This window comes from Anser anser (genome assembly GCF_964211835.1).
Source record: "Anser anser genome assembly, chromosome: 8".
NCBI classification, from domain to species: domain Eukaryota; kingdom Metazoa; phylum Chordata; class Aves; order Anseriformes; family Anatidae; genus Anser; species Anser anser.
This window is the reverse complement of record NC_139728.1, coordinates 11,896,629-11,908,823: the sequence shown is the minus strand read 5'-3', so window position 1 is coordinate 11,908,823 and position 12,195 is coordinate 11,896,629. Positions and strand designations below refer to the sequence as shown.

General features: G+C 50.4%; 1 protein-coding gene across 3 annotated transcripts in view; it reads left to right on the top strand.

Annotated features, from left to right (window-relative positions):
• PAPPA2 (pappalysin 2) overlaps nucleotides 1–12,195 on the top strand; it is a gene marked incomplete at its 5' end in the record, with an annotated part of 83,135 nt that overhangs the window by 35,527 nt on the left and 35,413 nt on the right. For all 3 annotated transcript variants that reach the window (XM_083846842.1, XM_083846841.1, XM_083846840.1), the window contains 3 exons: nucleotides 60–195; nucleotides 349–568; nucleotides 10,392–10,563. In XM_083846842.1, coding sequence (XP_083702968.1) covers nucleotides 60–195; nucleotides 349–568; nucleotides 10,392–10,563 — 528 coding nt within the window. The remainder of the gene's footprint in view (nucleotides 1–59; nucleotides 196–348; nucleotides 569–10,391; nucleotides 10,564–12,195) is intronic.

Genomic DNA, 12,195 nt, shown 5'->3' with positions numbered 1-12,195 from the left:
TCCTCTGGTGCGATCAGGAGGGTTGCATCAGGTGTGCGTGCTCCGACTCTCTCACCCAGGTGTGCTTCGAGCGACCCGCGGTGCCCACCTCCATCCTGGTCTTCCTGGCCTCTGACGGCACGGCCCCAAGCGACCAGCACAAGCCGAGGGTGACCGTCCAGCTGAGCGATGTGGACGGGCTGAACCGCTCCTTGGGTGAGCACTGGGTGCAGTGCCCCTCCTTCCCAAACTGTGCTCTGAGCTTTGCTGAGACACGTGGGCAAGCAGGAGTGGTGGTGGAGCACCGAAATGAGACACAATGCTACCAGCGCTGAGCTACTGCCTTCTTTCCTCCTCTTCACCTCGCAGGGACGCACGAGCTGTCGTGTCAGCACAACCCGCTCGTCATCGATGCGACCCGTGGCCAGCAGGACCCGTCCTACCGGGCCGGGTCGGTGCTGCTCAACTTCTCCTCCCCGCTCGTGGGCGTCGCAGCCGTGGCCCTGCGGACGCCGGCTCTGCCGGGCTCCGCTGACCCCACCACCTGCCTGCTGCCACACAAGGAGGGACACGGCCATCAGCGATACAGGTATCGCCGCCTCGGGCACATTTCCAGGGGCTCTGGGCTTGGTTTTTGTGGGTTTGGCTCCGTGTGCTCATGCAGGGAGTGCCTGAGCTTGAATGGGGGGGAAGGGGGTGGACCAGGTGGCCCCTTCCAACCCTGGCTGTTCCGTGACGCACTCTCTGAGTTGCTTTGTGACTGTTCTCAGGTGGGATTTGAGATGTTACTGGAAAGTCAGGTGTAATTAGACTTGATTTGCTTATCTTGCTGCATGGGGGAGGGTGCAGGAAAGCAGACTTTGTGCATGGCCTGTGCATATGCACAGAAGTGCATGAAGGCAGTGTTTCCTGATGGGAAAACCAAGCTTTCTCTGCTGAGCAGCTATTACTGAGGGTGAAATGTAGGTTTCTTCTGTGTGCGCTTTGCCAACATCATCCCACCCAGTCCCTTCCTTCCCTGCACTATGGGGAACACGGACGAAGCTCCCCCTGCCACGGCTGGCAGCCTCCCTTTGTTGGCTTGGGCTGCCTCGCTGATAAAGATGATAGCTGCCATACTGCTTTGATGCCAGGCACTCAGCAGTGCCCGAGTGTCTTTGTAAAGCTGTGAACAAGAGGAGGTGTTTACAAAACGGAATGCTGCTTTCCAGGCTGGTTGAGCTAGCAAAGGCACAGGTAAGGACCATCACCCAAGATAGGTTAAGGCGACAAGGCAGCAAGAGCATGTGGACATGAGGAGGGACAAGAGGATGATGTTCAGCTTTGTCCTGGAGCAGTAGTGGGGCTGGCAACCGCTGGTTGCTAAAATCATGCAACTGGGAATGCTGAGTTTGGGTCTGAGCTATTGTGGAGGCACTAAGAGCAAAGGGCTCTGGCTAGGGTCATCGCATCGCTACTCCTGTCATTATCTTTCTGCTGCTGATGGCCCTGGATGGATGAACATCCCTGATAATGAATGAGCGTGCGTATGTTTGTCTAAAAGCTTGTGGGATCACGGTGCGATTGATTTATGTAGAGTTCTGGAAGCTGTGAATATCCAGCAGTTGCTTTTTACTTTTTTTTTTTTTTTTAAGTGCATGTGTGATTTATACAGAAACATAAATCTTAGTGAGTCAGCATATAAATATTATTCTCAGCCTTACATTAAAGGATCAGTGTCCACCTGAAATGCAGTCCGTTTCCTCCTGGTAGCTGTTACAGCTATGCACACACATGCTTCCAAGCCCCTAGCCAACTGATGTGGTTTTTCAATTACATTTTCTCATCCTTTAAAATAATTTTGTGCTCTCATTGCTTAAGAGCTTCCCCCTCCCCCTCAGAAGTGGCTGGAAGGATGAACAGACTGACCAGACATAGCTCAGCATCGCTTACGCATGGGCAGAAGTACATAAAGGGAAAAATAGAGGAAAGTAAATGTTTCTCTCTTAAAAGTTTCATAAAAACATATAGCTGGTGAGAGAGGAGAAAGTTCAAGGAGAAAGAAGAAGGTTCAAGGAGAGACCCTGTCAGCTCATTTTCTGTTAGGCACCAGTGGACCCACATCAGTAAAGATCCAATCCCACCTTCAGGAAAAGCACCCTAATTTACCACTTCCAGTGTCAGGAAAGAGGAAGTCAGCAAAGTCAGGCATGGGGCTGGCCTTTGGAGAAGAGATTTCTGGAGCAGTTTCCTCTGGCCAGAGGTATCATGAGGTTCCAGCCATTAACAGGATGGACACAGGGCTGAAATCAGCCTTGTTACAGTGTCTTAAAAATCTTCTGCTCATCAGCCAGGCAGGAAGAATGGCCAAGTGATCAGCTTTAGCCCTTCCTTATCATGAAGCAGCTTCGAGCACCCCAAATCCAGGCTGCTGGCCTCCCTGCAGTGACCTTCCCTGCTCAGCTGCGAGGGGGCAGGATGTTAAACTGCAGGTTATGCACATGTCCTTAGCAAACACGCTAAGCAAATCAGATCCCCAGAGTCTCAGGAGTAGGAAATGCTATTTATAGTGTTGCTTTTCTGGACAAGAGGCTTGAATATTTAGAGGGGGTAAGGCTTTGATTTACAGTCTGCAGTAGTCTCACTAATAATAAAGGATCTGCCTTTGCTAAGTCAGGAAAGGTCCAAGTATTTTTTTTCCCCTTTATTGTATTTATAAAATCTATTTCATATCCAAAACAAATGTTCAGCAGTATTTTTATTTTTCAGGGCTAATAATTGGTTTCACATAAGGGCAGGTGGAATCTGGGGAAAAGTATCCCTATTTAAAAAGCAAAACAAAACAAAACAAAACAAAAAAAAGGAATGTAAAATCTTTACAGGTTTAGAGATATTCAACTGTAAAAGATCATAGAAGATCTGTGTTATTCCAATAAAAAGTTGAATTGACCATTCGTGTGCACCCAGCCTCACATACACAGTACGTGCATGTAAGTGCTTTCCTAAAATAACCCAAGAAAGGGACAGTAACAAAAGCAAGAAAGAAACGAGGTTTCCTGACTTCAGCCTAGAAACGCTCATTGCCAAAATAATAAATATGACTGCTTGGTATTTCTGCAACATCTTTCATCTTGAAGGATCTCAAAGTGCTTTGCAGGCTAAGGAAAACAAAGAGATCACGTTTCTGCTGGTGAAATGCAGCCATCTCCAGGTCAGGATGCAGCAGGCGATTGTCGCTAGAAAAACACATCCTTGTTTTGAAGAAAGAGTTGCCTTCTCCCTTCAAACCCACCTCAGGCATCACAGGTGGGCAGAGCATTGGCAGACCAAAGTGTCATGGACCTTGCCCCTCGCTACCAGCACCACCACCCCCTCTCCACTGCCTCTGCCAGCACCCAGGGCTCTTTTTCACATTCTGCACCAAATTGCAACCACATGAGGTTGAGCAGAAACCAGACTTTTAATAAGTTTCCTGAAAATTCCCATCTACAGAGATAAATGTGGCTGGTATGAAACTGGATGCAGGGCACTCTCCCGTGGGTCTGTCCCTTCCAAACCAAGCTGCACCTAGAGCAGGGAGTGCTGCCCCTCGACGGGACTGCCATCCCACCAGGCTTGGGCTCTCCAACTTCCATGCTTTTCTTTTTAAAACTGAGCCACAATCCCTCCTGTTTTCCTTGGTACAGACTATATATTGAACCAGGGGAACATTGTTCATTTCCTCTGTTATTTTTATTTTTAGCTCAGTTTTATTTTTAGCGTGTTTTATTTCATGTTAGCATATGCTGGGAAATGCCTTGGCAAGTTAACAGGCAAGGTGCTACAAAATGCAGGCTGCGTTGTGTTTCTATTTCCTGCGTGCCTGCCCTCCTCTGCGCCCTCAGAGCTTCATTTCATGCACCCAAGGGGAGCCTGGCCAGGCTTCCTCCTTTATGGAAGGGGACTGTCAGGGAGGGAAAGTCAGAGGGAGGAGGGGAATTGTATCTTTTAGTGTTAAACTGCTGCCCATCAGAGCAAGCTGTGTCTGTGCGGCTCTGTGCGCATCCTCTCTCCTTGGCCTGCAGGACAAAACTTCTCAAGAACCAAGTGGTCCCAACCACCACCTTTCCCAGGGCATGGGCTCACCTCAGCCTTTGGCTCTGCCCTTAAACCTCTCAGGGTGCCTCTCCTCTGGCAGCAGAGGTGACGATGCAAACCCTCGGAGGTGCTAGGACCGTCTCCAGGGGCTGCTCCATACCCTTTGCTCTCCGCAGCCCAGCTTGCTCCTTGGTTTTAATGTTTCTTATATGGGCTTTTTTGGGATGCTCAAGGCCTCTTCTGCCTTTCCCTGGGGTTAGCCAGTCTCACCTGGGGAAAACAAATCTCTCAGCACAATTTATTTTCACCAGTTTGATCCTGAGAGTTGAACACAGTAGCTGAACAGCTCAGAAACAGGCTGCTTGGTGTCACTTTAGAGGAAGGGCTGCCTGGTCCCAAAAGTGTTCCTTAAATGTGGCCAGCCCCTGATACACAGCAGGAAGGTGAGCTGCCATGGACATGCTGTGTGTGATGCAAGGGACGTTTCCTTCCTGGCTCAGGCACATCTCCTGGTGAGACCCTTGAACCTCGGTCTCAATTCCTTCCCTCTCTTACAAGTAGGGACATTACGTGAATCACACAAAGCCTTCTGTCCTCCCTGTGTCCCATGAAGAAGGGAAGGAGCTCTGGGAGACCTGGGTTTGCTGCTGGAGCCCCTCAGTGTACCACTGCAGCCAGCCTGCCCCATTCTGTACTGCCTTCCCCAGTGTTGCACAGAGGCAGTGACATTTTCCCCAGAAGCTGGATTAAACACATCCTTCAGAAAGCTTTCCTATCTCCTATTACAGGCTGCAGGAGGTGATGAGTTCAACATCTCCCCTGCTGAGCTATTCTTGCATCCAGTAGCCCTCTGTGATCAGAAGCAGCCTCTTTCATGATTTCAGGATGAAAGCTGTCCATCTCCAGCTCCAGTCACTGCCTTTTGTTCCATCCTCCCCAGCAAGGGATTGTCCCCCTCTACTCTGCCCTTGTAAGGCCCCACCTGCAGTGCTGCCTCCAGGTCTGGGGCCCCCGGCACCAGAAGGATGTGGGGCTGTTAGAGGGGGTCCAGAGGAGGGCACGAGGATGATTAAGGACTGGAGCACCTCTCCTACAAAGAAAGGCTGAGAGAGCTGGGGATGTTCGGCCTACAGAAGAGAAGGCTCCAGGGTGACCTCATGGCAACCTTTCAACACCCGAAGGGGACTTATAAAAAAAGATGGGGAGTGACTCTTTACTCCATCAGATAATGACAGGACAAGGGGGGAGTGGTTTTAAACTTAACGAGGGGAGATTTAGATCTGAGGTCAGGAAGAAATTCTTCACTGTAAGGGTGGTGAGGCACTGGCACAGGTTGCCCAGAGAGGTTGCGGATGCCCCGTCTCTGGAGGTGTTCAAGCCCAGGTTGTATGAGGCCCTGGGCAACCTGATCTAGTGGGTGGTGACCCTGCCCATGGTAGGGGGTTGGAACTGCGTGGTCTTTGAGGTCCCTTCCAACCCAAGCCATTCTATGATTCTGTGATTCTTTCTGTCGTGACAAGAAGTTTTTTCCCCTTAAACCTCCTAGCATAAGTCCTGTAGTTGAGCTGTGGCTTCTGGCTGTAGTTCCCTTTAGAAATCCCTCCAGTATTCCTACAGCCTTCTTGGTGCTAGTGTCATTACCACTGCTGCATTTATTGCAAGACCACCTCCTTCCTTCTGGAAGGCATCCTTTATATACCCCCAGGAACCCAGCTACACGTGCAAAGCTTATGAGTGAACAACCTAGTGAGAAAGAGCTTTTCAGAGGATGAACCTAGGTGTCTCGCCAACACCTTCACATAGCCCAGAGCCACCGGGCTTAGCCCAGCTGCCACAGGAGAGCCAAAGACAGGATCACTCTAGAGATCAGGTAATAATTAATTAGGAGTCTAGCTCGATGTCTGTAAGAGAAAGCTGGCTGGAGGTGTGACTGGTTTTCAGGACCAACTGGCATGATGGAGATCGCTGTAGTGGGTCAGCCCTGGGTTTGTCCATCCGGCACCGTGCTGTGCCGAGGCTCGAGCTGCCCCTTGCCCAGGCTCGATCCCACCTCCAGACAAGACAGGAGGGGGCAGAAGCAAGGTGCAGCATGTTGTGTGAGGATCGGATGTGGGTAAAGGTGATCTCGGGGACAGCTGAGTTTCCATCACTGAGAGATACGAGAGATGTTTGTCAGCTGTACCTACCATAGGAAGATGTGCGGTGGTGGGTGTGTGGTGTTGGTTCAGCAGGTTGGTGGGCAGAGAACTGAGCGTGTATGGCCGTGGTGGGTGACTGGATAAACAGATGAACTTATGTGGCGTAGGATGCACTCATGTAAATGATAATGGCTATCTGGTGCCGTGGCAAAGGCCTGAAGAATTGTACTGAAGTGGCCACCTCTCAGTGGTAGGCCCGAGGCTCTGTGTCAGGTGCAGGCAGAGGAAGCCACCGCTTCCACCTGGGGCAGCTCAGACCAGAGTGGGTTTTCTCCATCTCCTCTGTGCTGGCAAGGGCTCTGGGCTCTGGTCACAGCAGGGCATGCGGCCCGGCAGACACATCCTGCCCACGCGCTGTGTTCGGGAAGGAGACAGGCCAGCTCCACACAGCAGGATGAAGGTACAGCCCATCCTGCCTCAGGCTGGGAAGCACAACAGCCCAAACCCGGCGTCCTGTTCAGCCCTGCTTTCTGAGCTTCTGTAAACCTAGTTCGGTGCATTCGACATCTCACGGGTACCTCCTCTCTATCTGTGAGGTGGATGACAGCAGATGACTCATAGGGATGTTATTTTTTTGGCAAGTTTCTCTGGGAGTCGCATACAGAAGCAAACATCTTTTCTTGAGGTGGCGGCCTCAATGAAGATCTTAATCAAGAAGTATCACCTCCGTTGGGTCTGTACATGCAGCCTGCTCCCACAAGGACGGTTGCCATCAGGTTTACTGTAATAGTGTGAGACCTTTCCCCTTCATGAGAAACATGCCTGAAGGGAGAAGAAATTTCCAAGTATTTCCAAAACACCTTTTCTCATTTCCCAGCTATCCTCGTTTGCTAGACCACATTGGGGTAAACATCTTTTATCTCACTGATGTTCAGTGCTGCAATCCAGACTCCATCGGAGTGTATGCACCGACTACTTTCAACCTGGGGAGATTTGGCTGAAGCCTTTACCTTTCCATCAACACCTCCTATAGCCCCCTCTCCCCCAGATTTGCACTATGAGATGAACTTCATATAATAATAATTTTCCCCTGTTAAAGTTGGAGCTTGATGTTAAGGGCTGTTTTAGGAGCAATGTTTGGGTTGAAAGCTTGGGTAGATACTACAGCAATTTATGGATGATTTATTGTACTTTAGGCAGCTGCACTGTATTTGGTTTGGCTTTGCTTGACTTGGGTAAATCCATCAGTATTTTCTGGGTTCCGTGAAATAATTGCTGTAAAATGCAAAACTTAAGCTTTTCAGAATTTGGGTTCCATTACAACTAAATGATCCCTTCTTACCAGCATTGTCACCACTGGTTCAACATGTTCCCTTGGTGGTGGTTGCCTCACACATTTATTAAAGAATGATGAAGAATCCCAAAGGAAAATCTTTACCCTAAGTGTATAGGATTGGTCCCATTTCATAAGAAAGCTCTTATCATTCCAGAGCACTTAAGGCCATCGCTAGGCAGAATTTCACAAATTTCCAGGTCTGAAATTCTCTTTCATGTATGAGTTATGGAACTCGATGAGCCCAGAAAGTCCTGCAGCCTGGTGCTGATGTGGAATAAGTTAGGAGAAAAAGCTTCGTATTTTGTAAAAATGTTGTTGACAAATCATTAGTTTGAGCTTCAAAGGGTGCTGGGATAAAAATGGAAATTTTTTTAGATGTTTCACATAGAAAAAAAAAATTATATTGGCTCACCATACGTCTTAAATGGTCTGAACCATAAATGGCCAAATGTCAGGAGTTTGCAGCTGTGATACAGAAATTTCATTTATCATCAAAAGGAGAAAGAGCTCCTTCATGCTGAGATCAGAACTGGGCTAACTACACCATTTCCCTGTCCAGCCTTCGTTGGGGTGTTCCAGCGGCTGGGAGCAATGATTTATTCCATTGCGTTACCCGAGCCATAGTAAGGCACGATGGAGCCAGGCCACATGGCTTTTCTCGTCCTGCACTTGTATGGCATCAGGCTCAAAGGTGTCCTGACCCAGAATAAATGCAAAGACACTCACAGTGGTGTTGGCAATGATAAAGGAAGTGATCAAGGCAAAGTGTGTAGATTGAATGACTTTTTATTTTGTTTTTAATTGAACTTACTGATGTATTTGAGAATAGCAGCCAGCTTTCAGTGATGAGAGCCCCTCTTCAGGTCTGGAATAGCAGCATCAGACTTCAAAGTACAGGCTGAGAGCTCAGAGCTACTCAGGACTTGAGAACATGCCTCAGATCATATCCAAACTAAAATGTAGTGTGTTTTTTTTGTGGGATGTGGGCATTGGTAGTCACACAGAGAGAACAGTGACAGGGTAGTCACCTTCTGGGGATAAGAGAGAAAGCTAAAAGATATCTCTATGCACATATAGAACATGTGCAAGATAATGCATGTGTGATGTATATAAAAAGGAATGTTTTGACCTCACATTATAATACAGTTATAAATCTCCCCACACACCTACCTCTACAGATCGTGGTGCATTTGTAATATAGTCAGAAACATGCGTGTTTCTTGGTCTGCTTTCTACCAGCATTGCCAGTTGTGTGTCCAAACTGGTGGAAACCAGAGCTGAAAACAATGCGTGCTGGGTTAGTGCTGTCACCAGACAGCAAACGTCCCAAGGGCCAGGGCTGTGTCACCGCTCCACCAGCACCCGTGGAGCTGCTCGAGCTGAGCCCTTGGCCTGGCTGGATGCATTTGGAGGTGCCACCACGATGAGCATGGCCTCACGAGCAGATGCATATGGGTCAGGATGGTGGCTGCATCCCGGGGAGGTGCAGCAGGGGCAGGGACCGCGTGTGTGTGCGCAGGGGGCGCGGACAGGGAGCAAAGCAGCCGCCCGGAGAAGGTAGCTGCAGGAGGGGATAGGGCCACAATTGGTACCAGATGCCCTCAGAAGCTAATGACCTGACAAACGCTCTGCTCATAAAACAAATTCTTTAAAAAGGAAGCAAATGGAAATATAAGCTAGTGAAAGAATTTGCAGCAGCTGCCCTGAAACCATTTCTCACTTCATAAACAGGTCTGCATTGAAAAAACAGCCCCTTTTTTCTTGTTCTCCTTTGTGGTCCCCTCCCGTGCCGTTCCTCCCCTCCGTCTGTGCCCACCAGCTCTTGCAGAGCTGTGGCCCCCAGGTTTCCACTGTGCCTTTGGCTCGGCAGACTTGTCCAGACTCAGCGGCACATTGCGTTCCCTTAATATCCATGTCAGCACCAGGTTTTTTGTCATTTGAGGAATTTCTAGCCATGTGTCCTCAGCTGGAGGGCTTGAGCAAATGCGGGAAGCAAAGGCAGCACGACATAGGCTTCCTGTCGGCCAAACATAGTGCACAAAATTGGGGCAGCCCTGTGCAAAGTGGGGCTTGGCCAGGGAGCAGGGGAGCATCAAGGGGCATCTTCTGCCCCCTGCTATTGCCTGGAGCTGCAGCACCTCTGCCCCGCTCCAGGAGGGCTGATGTCAACCTTAGCACCACTTGCAAAAGGATAAAAACAAAGAAACAAGCAAAAAACAAGAGTCCTAGCCACCAAATGTCCTAGGTATTCCCCAGCTGAGCCTATAGAGCTGGACAGATGCACGTGGAGGTGTTCTTGTTCCCGAAGAGCTTGGCATCACTGCAGCTTAGCACAGCCATGTGGACATGAAGCTCTGGACTCTGCTGCCAGGTCTGGGGGGTCTGCACGTAATTTGAAGAACATCTCATGGATGGCGTGGATCTGCAGGGGTTCCTTCTCCAGATAAACCTTTTTTTTTTTGCAGTTGGAGCATCCCCCGTGGGTTCTCTGATGTCCAATGCAGTGTTTGATGTGCCTGTTGCCCTTCTAGGAGTAGAGGTTTTAAAAGGCTTCTTCATCTTTTCTTCCTGACCACTTGTTGATGCTAATCTTGTCATTAAATAGTAGCACAGGGAACTCTTATTTCACGCTAAAGCTGACTGAAATTGAGGCGTGGGTTCAAAAGTTACTGGGAAGGAGGAACATCCAGTGTTGCTGTCTGGGCTTTGTTACCTCTGGAAAGCCAAGCCTGGAAGAAGCAGGGGCTGAGGGATAGGCACGCATCTCTGTACCCATCCATGACCTGCTGGACATCCCATGCAGGTGCCACCTGGAGAGCCGCCCCCCTGCTGCACAACGCCAGGGGCCTGCTGGCTGACCCCGTCCCTCTTCTTCTCCGTAGCTGTGCCCACGGTGCCTGTGCAGGGCCGGGAAGCTGCACGAAGCCCCCTATTGCTCACACCGCCAGCATGAACTGCACCTCTGATGGCCCGAGGCACATGGAGTGCTCCGTCACCTGCGAAAAGGGCTTCGTGCTCCGCTCCAGCAGCGGGAAGAGCCTGGGCTCCACGCAGGTGAGTGGGCACCGGGGTGGGGGTGAGTGACCGCTGGGCCAGTTGAGAAAGGCTTAAGCACCCCAGGGTGGTTGGTGTGGCCCCAGGACACGTTGTCCTTCCAAACCCAGGCTTTTTCAATGAACCTCAGTCTGATGGTGGCCCTGGCACTGGACCTCAGTGCTGGTGGCCCTGCTCCGGACCCTCTCCTTCCTCTGCTGCCATCCCCCCAGGCCCCCAAGCCCTGTGCAGCCACAGCTCTGCCAGGCTAAATGCCACTGCAGGGGACATCCCAGGCCAGGGTGGTGCACTCCCACAGAGGGAGAGGTAGGCATTTCTCTTCTCTGGATGGGCACTGCTGGGAGGGCTAACCATCCCAGGGACGTTTTCTCTTTTAAATTTGAAGTTAGTGGCTCGGGGAAAAAAATGACGTCCTTGCAGAGCGACTATATTTAGAGGGCTGCAGAGGAGAGCAGCCTCCAGGAGCTTTTCTTCCTTTGTGCCGCGCTGCTATACTGCTGCCCAGCCGCTGGGGCAGTGCAGAGGTCAGCACGAAAGAGCTCCAGAGGGCCAGGGGCTGCCTTGTAAAAGCCACGAGCCAGCTCCGCTCTCAGCTGGTGACCGAGGAGACTCAGGGCTGACAGGTCCTTGGGAGCTGAGTCGCCTTGGCCGGGTCATGGGCACAGCGTGTCCCATGCTTCTCCTGTTCCTGGGGAGGGAACAGAAGCCTCAGGGCTGTGCTGGCCACCATGCAGGCCTGAAGGGAAGAGCGGAGCCAGGCCATGGAAGCAGGGTGGACCTTTCTGCCCTCCGGAGAGCTGCGGGTGCTCGCCTCTGGCAGGCACATGTCCTGTGAGAGGTGCTAGAGATTCCTTTCCTGGTCTGCGGGGAGGATGGGCGAGAGCATGGTGTGGCCAGCAGCTTGCTTTCCTTGCCTGCAGCTCGCCACATTTCCCTAGTCTCCGATAGTCTGCCTGTATGACCCTGCATACCAGTATACATCTCCCGGCATTTTAAGGAAAAATGCACAACTCTCCACTGGGTGTCCTCTCCACCTGGCTCAGTTTCACCACAATCCTGCCATGCACCAGACAGTACCAGGCTAAAATTTAGGGACGTCCCTCAGGGCCACCACGTCCAGGTGCCATCAGAATGTGCTGTCCGGGAGGACAGACCACAGGCAGCGTGGTTGTGCTCAATCAACGAAGGGGCAACAGGAAGAGTTGAAATAAACCTCTTTTTATTTTTATTTTTATTATTATTTTTATTTTATTTCATTTCATTTCATTATTTCATTTTATTTCATTTCATTTTATTTTATTTTTCTGCAGACCCTCTCTGAGGAGTGCTGGATTTGGGTTAGTGGTCTGGGGATAGCAATTGTGGCCCGCCATCATGTTTTGGCAAGGTCCATGGCACTTATTGACCACATTTAGGCCTGGCACCCCTGGTAGTTGGGACTCAGCTTCTCATGCAGTCCCCCGGATTCATAATTACAACTTATAAATGCTGTTATACGAACCTCGGATTTCAGTGGGCTCCGTGGGCATGAAAGGACGAGGACATCTGGGGAAAACCAGTCAACAGGAGAGGTGTCCATCAACAGCTGTGTTAAGACTTGGTCTTGTAGGAGAGAAAATAGCAGTGCACAGA